At 43.4% G+C, this 7,496-nt stretch overlaps 1 protein-coding gene across 3 annotated transcripts in view; it reads left to right on the top strand.

Moving 5' to 3' along the window:
* Window positions 1-7,365, top strand: part of CHUK (component of inhibitor of nuclear factor kappa B kinase complex) — a 31,550-nt gene extending 24,185 nt beyond the window's left edge. For all 3 annotated transcript variants that reach the window (XM_040607252.1, XM_040607253.1, XM_040607254.1), the window contains 6 exons: window positions 458-507; window positions 1,357-1,453; window positions 2,285-2,432; window positions 3,302-3,438; window positions 4,913-5,012; window positions 6,893-7,365. In XM_040607252.1, coding sequence (XP_040463186.1) covers window positions 458-507; window positions 1,357-1,453; window positions 2,285-2,432; window positions 3,302-3,438; window positions 4,913-5,012; window positions 6,893-6,919 — 559 coding nt within the window. In that variant the 3' untranslated portion in view covers window positions 6,920-7,365. The remainder of the gene's footprint in view (window positions 1-457; window positions 508-1,356; window positions 1,454-2,284; window positions 2,433-3,301; window positions 3,439-4,912; window positions 5,013-6,892) is intronic.
* Window positions 7,366-7,496: the final 131 nt, after the last annotated feature.

Consider the following 7,496-nt stretch of genomic DNA (forward strand, 5'->3'; position numbering starts at 1 on the left):
GTCCCTTTTTTTTTATTGTGGTGCAGCTGTCTCCTTCCATTTGCAGAGTATCACTAAAATTCAGGCAAAAAAATGAAGAACAAGAACAATAATTTCTCAGGCAGTTGTGCAGAAGTACCAATAGTTACAAAAATTAAGTTTCATAGTGAAGGATACCACAGAAGGAAAACACAGCTGAGCCATGTGAAAATTTGAAACTGAAAATAATCTCCAGTTGGTATGATTATCTGAGAAGAAAATGCCTAATCAAAGGAAAAGAGACAGCTTTTAGGGAGGAGTTGGTTTCCATTACAGAAAGACCATCCCTGTGTTCCAAATGTTATACTTCCATACTAACTGTAGAAGGTGGCAGCTCCAATCTGTGAGGTTCAGCAAGGCCTGACTTAACTGCAGTGGTTTTTTTCCTTGAGTTATCTGCTTGTTGATACATGTATGAATCATTTTCTTCTTTTTAAAGGGAACAGAGAGCCATAGACCTGTACAAGCAATTAAAAACAAGACCTCCAGGTATGGAAGGAGATGATTCAAAGACTGTTTCACACTTGTACCCCATGACTCATATTTACGAACTCAAACCCAGAAAATACTGTTTAGGAGAAGGCAAATTACTTTATTAAAGTTAACACGACTCAAGGGCATACCTTAAGATGATTTCTTCTTTTTGCTGAGCCTACAGCTCTCCCAAATTCTGTAGTCTTGCTCCTCAGCCATGGGTTTGTCTTCTGGCTTTCAGTCTTGGAGCATCTGTCTTGGACACATGTGTCTGCCTTCTGGCATTCTCTACCTTTTTTCCTGCCCCCAATACTATTGATTTACTTGCCCCAGACGTGGGAGAACTGCTATTCCTCTGTCATCACTTTAACCCAAGGGCAATCTCTTCTCCTCTGCTCTTCTGTCATGGATGGAGTATTATGTTTGGGGAGTATTATGTGCTGATCATAGTAACTGGTGAGCAGAAAGATTTAGTTACTTGTGTGTTTAGGAACTACCTGCCGTTGTTATTTAATCCAGTATCTAGACAAAAGAGTGGCTGGAATAATGTACTTACTTATAGCATATTATATATACTCTATATATTATAATATATAATAATACATTAGATGTATATTATATGTTTTATATATATACACCCATGAAATACATATATATTACACATATAAACTATAGAAAGAAGAGACATTAAGGAAAAGCTGTGCCTAGTGAGAGATTGTGACAGATTTTAAGATGTTTCATTGTGTTTCAGTTTGCTTGGCTGCACTCATTAAGTCAGATCTTTCCTTGACTCTGGGTGTTTGTGTCCAGAGTGCTGCTTGCTGAAGAGCATTTTACTAACGTGGTGATTGATGGCCCTTCCAGATCATGCCTACAGTGACAGCACGGACATGGTGAAGATTATTGTGCAGACAGTACAGAGCCAAGACCGAGTTCTCAAGGAGCTTTTTGGCCATCTCAGGTACTTTATGCAGGAAAAAAAACCAAATGCAACTTGCAGCATATGTAGCTTTGTGGCAGGAAAGGAGAGGGAAAACCATGTCCATAGGTATACTATACTTTTCTTGTAGCAATATTAATTCTGTTTCCTTGTGTCTGTGTTGAATTTCCACTTACTTTTTTAAAACATGTAGCTAATGTGTGTAGTTAGTAGGGAAGGGGAGGAGAATGGAATGGCTTGTACTGTTAGCATCCAAGAATTCGCTTTAAAATGAGACAAAATCTGCCAATGTTTAGGTTGGGGTTAAAATCTTAAGGAAAAAAAGTAGTAGTGTAACAGCTGAGAAGATAACCACAGTGGTTTTCTTCATTAATTCTTCAGTTAGCTCAGAAAAAATGCCATTATGCAGATCTCAGTAGTCAGAAAAGCATCGTTTAATTTTCTTTTCATGTGTGGCTTATGCTTAGTAGATCACATAAAGTTGTTAGCTGTGGTATAGTCAGCTCGCAGAGACCAACGTGGAGAAGAGAAGATTAATAAAATACTGTGGCTGAGTTGCTGTGCTGTCCATCATCATCAAGATCAATTTCTGCATTTCAAATAAGAGCTTATATTGTCAGTATTAATAGTAGTGTTGTCTGCCTGCTTTTTTGAGCCTTAACTGGACTTGGAAAAGTTCAGGTGTCTCTCCAGTCTTGCAGGTTTTATACCTGCAGCTGTCACAGTGCTGCACTAAGAGAAAGGGGTTTTCTAACAGAATTTTTCTTGAATACCAAGGTGAGGCTTTTGATTTTACTTGGACATGTTGCCACACAAGATGGAAAGTAACTTTGTGTTTGTTTTTTATTATAGCAAGCTCTTGGGCTGTAAGCAGAAGATCATTGACTTACTTCCAAAGATTGAAGAGGCTCTAAATAACATCAAGGAAGCTGACAACTCAGTAATGCAGATGCAGGGCAAAAGACAAAGGGAAATATGGCATTTGCTGAAAATTGCTTGTGTAAGTAGCTTTTGGACTACTTGTTTGCTCTTTCTTCTGGCGCAAGAGCCAGGAGACATCAAATGAAACTCTGAAGAGACCAACAAGGGATAACTTCCAGGCACAGTTGATTTTACTGTAGAGAAGGGAAGTTTGAGATGCTAAAAGTTGACACAAGTTTCAAAAGGGTGTAGATGAATTCATGGAAAAGAAGCCCGGTAGAGGAATCCTTGGTCCCACTAAGTCATCAAACTGCAAATCGCTGGAGGCTGGAGTATGGTAGTCTTGCTGTGCTCTGTGCCTTGTTCGTACTTTCCCTGAATGTCTAGTGTGGGCTGCTGCTGGAGGACATACACTGGGATAGGTGAACTTCAGCCTGATATATTAAACCTATTGTGATTTTAGCGCTGCAAAAGTGGAATAAATACGCTTTCCTAGTTAGTTTAAGGTGTTTTAAGACTATGCTGTTTTTTCTGCATCAATATACAGCTGAAGCCATCTCCTGATTTCCGTATGCCTGCATTCAAGGCCAGCCTAGGAAACACTTATGTCTTTCCCCTGTAAGGAGAGTTGCTGCTGTGCATGACTCACGGCTTAGGACATGGCACCACATCCTAATGCTTTCATGTAGAAGACAGGCCATGTACAACCTTGGGTGACTTACATGCAGACACATTTGGTACCAGCTATTTGCAGAACTGTGAAGGGTTCTATCAGCTGACTTGCCAGCCACAAGCACTGCCTAGATTGCATGTTACAAACAGTGCTTATGTTTAATCGCGAGTCTTGCATACAAAATAATTAAATTTTTTTTACAATAAATTTACCAAAAAAAAAGGATTTACAAAAAATCCTTTGTCTGTCACAGCAGATTAATTTCTTTTTTCTAGACTCAGAGCTCTTCTCGATCACTGGTGAGCTCCAGCCTGGAAGGAACAACCTCGACTTCAGCAGCCACGTGGCTTCCACAGAGCTCCTCAGGGAGCATACCTCACCCCCTGTCATCTATGGCAACTCCTGAAGATGGGTAAGAGCTGTTGGGAAAGGAGGCCACTCCCGAGAAGTCAGTGTAGCCATTTTGTACGTGCACACTCTGAAATCCTGTCCTCTGCCACTGGAGTCTCTAGTACTAAGGGGCATGTCTTCACCACATCCCCTGTGGTGGTTTCAGGATATGGTGGGCAAGGAGAGTTTTGACATACTAGACTGTCTCTGAAGGCAACATTGTTCAACTCCTGACAGAAATTGTGGTAATTTACTTCTGGCCACACCACAGCAAAATGCAGCAATGAGATTTTGAGCCAAGATGCAGTTTCTTTTCGTGCCCAGGTTCTAGTGCAAGTCCCAGATAAATCGGGCCATACTTAGTGCTTTACAGCTTCAGTGATTTTAAAAAGTTTTAATTCAAATGGAGGTCTGGAGTCGGGGTCAATACTAAGCAATCCATCTGGTCTAATGGTGGTTTTTTTATCCTTCCGAAAAATGTTTCAGCAGCTCATAGGTTACTAATGCTCTAAAACATCAAGAATTAGGTTGAACTCTTTATTCAGAAACTTCTGCTCTCTGGTCCTGCGCAGGTTTCACATATTACTCTCAGCTAAAGCACTGTGCTATTAATTTCTTGCATGTCATGTTATTCTGTCTTGGGGTTGGATTTGGTTATTAAGGCCCCTCTCTCTCAGCCAGTCCTAGCTGAGTAAAAGATTTGTCAGGAACTGAATGTTTTTATTCTTTACTTCATTAGCAATTTTACTTACAGTCAGCATAACAGAAGGGAAGGTGCCCCATATACTGCTCAGCCCTCTATCCACAGCAGTGCTGGTTTGGCAGGGGGCTAGGGCGTGGGTGGTGAACATTGGCATCAAACCATTTGGCCATCTGTTCCTTTTTGGGTGGTCAGGGAAATCCCAAGGTTCTGAAGATACACGTCTTCTAAGCAGGCTGTTGCTGGAAGTCAGCTGAATTCTCTGAAACCCTGAGCAACCTTCTCTGCTTCCTCTTTTCTGTCTGCTGCAGCAGGGCACATTTTGCCTGAGTAATGTGGGGTGTTCACCTTTTAATAGGTGCTTTCCTGAGCAAGGTGCCTTTAGGTTGCCTCAGAGCTTCTCTTCAAACCCTGACTTCACTGCACAAGGCACTGTACAAAAATTCAATAGTTGTAAACCTTATGGGGAGCAGGCAGTGATTTCAGGCCCCTTGTACTCAGTTCACTTCCTAGGTTCTGTTAAGGCTGAGTTTCAGTGTGGTTTGTGCAGTCTGTGTAGAGAAGGAGTGCAGATCCAAACTTCCAGGGTGGGGGTCTGCAGGATGCCACCTCAAGGCATGTTTTTGTGCCCTACAGGGTAGCTCCTATGATTGCAGAGAACTCCTGTAAATTATTCTTTTGGGTTGTTTGGGTTTTGGGTGGGTTGTGGGGGTTTTTTCCCCCGGTGCAGAGCCTTTTGGTGTTGGTGTTACTTTGTGTTTTACATCTGCCATCTTATGCCTTCCCTTCCCTGCAGGGAAGATTTTGCCCATGTGATAGAAGAGAATCTGAATTACCTCGAACTGTTTAGCAGTATTTTGCAGGAGGTGAGACAGGAGCAGAACAGCAGCATGATGGTAAGTCTGTTGATGTATCTCTGAGGACCTGAATTTTAAGAGTCACAGCAGGGTCATTTAGGGGTGTGGAGAACTCCTTAAATGGGGTCATTCGTGATGATGTGAATTGCTGTGTCTGGCATGTGATGTCTGTCATCCCTCCTGGACTCTGTTAACATGCCGCTCCTTATGGAAGGTAGCGCTTGGTGCTAGTGTTAGCCAAGTGGTCTGTGGGCCCCCCTGGCTGGTGGCGCCTTCCGCTGAATGCTGGTTGCATTGTCAATGGGAGAGCCACGATATGTGTCTGCACTGGAGTGGGCAGAGTTCTCCAGTTCCAGAGCCCTTTCCTGATCATTAAGTGAAGCTCTCCCTGTGGCAGAAGTGGAGTTTTAGAGACTCCTAAGATGACTTTTTGAACGAATTGGTATTTGAAATAGCAAGGAATAACAAAAGTAACAGTCACCCAGATGTTTTGATGCAATCTGAAACTGTTCCTGAACACTAATTTAGGCCAGTAAGCTATTGCTCAAAAGAGCCCCGTTAACAGAAGAATGAAGAGCACCACAGAATACCAGTCTTTTAGATGGGGCTCTCAGCTGATTTTAGAAGCTGTATCGTAGAAGCGCCTGTATAAATACAATGAGAAAAGGACAGTTAAACATGTAGATTGACCTTTCTATAATGGAGAAGAGTCGATACAGCTTCTGTTAGCATGAGATTATCTCACAAATCTATTGCAGTCCTGTAAAGAAGTCAAAGATCCACTGATATGCCGTAACTTGGATTTTCAAAAAGAAGCTTAAAGGTCTCTTTAGGGATAACTTCCATTCTCATGGGATAAAAAAGTTGAAGCTGTGTACCTGTTGTAACTGGTGAAATATGAAGGAACAGGAGGTTGCAGAAATGGAGGCCGTTGATGAAATGGAGCTCTTTTAATTCATAAACTTTTTAATGTTACAGTGTTTATGAATAATAGTAACTCCAGTAAACTCTCAGTTCACTAAGTTATTTGGGATGGTGAAATAGAAACTTACTAGTAGGAGTTGCAGAGAATAGCAAGGGCTTGAGCAATGTGAATGGGTAAATGAAATTAACTACCGATTAAGGCAAAGTAATTATGTTAGTGGGGAGGAGATCCTTAATTATGCATACCCCAGTCTTCATCCATTGGTTGATGAATGCTTTGTTTGTTTTTGTTCCATTCTGACAGGGTTAAGTTGTGTAACACAATCTCTCCTGTCTTGTCTCCTTGCTGTGGCTGGAGATCAGCGAGAAGCTATATGACTTGGCTTCTTACCTCTGTCACCTCCCATATCTCATTCCAAGGTGCAGCATCTGTCTGGCATGTCTTAGCCCAGAAAGATTATTAATTGTTGTGGAATCATGCTCTATAGATCATCTGGTTTTTTACGTTTGGTTTCTTTCCCCTTTTCCTTGCATCAGATGACAGAGGTTAGGCAGAAGGAAAGCAGCAGAAAATGGGATTTATCCTCTTTGATTCACTTGGGAAGAAACAGAGGAAAAAAGAATGAATAACCATAGGAACCTTTATTCTTGTGTACATTTGACTTGGAGCCTTTCTTTTTCATTTGTGGTCTTGCACTACTGCTAGGTCCCTTGGTGCACTAGGAAACCACACAGTAGGTTTTGTGCAGACACAAAGCATAATTTCCAAAGCGAGTAGAGTCTGTGACATGCCTGAGCACTGCAATGAGTACGGGGGATTTTTGTATTGGGGACAAACAGAGTTGTGAAATTACGAGATTACTTTCAGCTGTTAGATAAACATGACTCTGAGAAGCGAGAGATTCTGGGTACAGAGTGTCTTTTGGTCACCACCTTGGAAATACTCAGTCAATACCATTTCCTGCACTTCATTGTCTCCTTGCTGCTTCTTTCAGAGTTTTGATTGGAGCTGGCTCAAATAGCCGCAGGAGCTGACGTGCTGCTGTCTGCAAAGTGCCTGTGCGCTGAGAGGTGGCTTGGCGGCCTTCAATGCGACAAGCTGGAGAGGACTGGTCCGTCCATCACCTTGTGTTTTATAAACCTCAGTGGAGCTGATCACAAAGGTGTGATGGTCGGTGGCAGATACACCACTGGCAGCACCAAACAGCGTTTTGCAGGCTGTTGTCTAGTTGGGCTTTCGACTAAACGAGTAACCCCCGTGCTGGAGCCACCCGCGGCGCCCCGCTGCCCTCGCCTAGGGGGCACTGTGGGCAGGCGGCCCTGCGCGGCCTGGGCAGGCAGCGGGAGGGCAGAGGCTGGCAGCTGCTGTAGGGCCCGGGCCCCGCTGCCGCCGGCCCTCCCGCCTGCTCACGTCTGTAATATGAATGTATAGATTATATATATTTTAAATAGAGTCGATTGCAATAAATGCTGTGGAGAGGCTGTGGGTGCTTCCTCGCCGCGGGCGGGTAGGCCGCGCCCTCACGCCGTTGCCGGGCAACAGGGCGGCGGCCTGGCGCGCCGTGACGCCATCGGCGGGCGCCGCGCGGCGCGCGCAGC

Source organism: Falco naumanni, chromosome 9, assembly GCF_017639655.2.
Source record: "Falco naumanni isolate bFalNau1 chromosome 9, bFalNau1.pat, whole genome shotgun sequence".
Lineage (NCBI taxonomy): Eukaryota > Metazoa > Chordata > Aves > Falconiformes > Falconidae > Falco > Falco naumanni.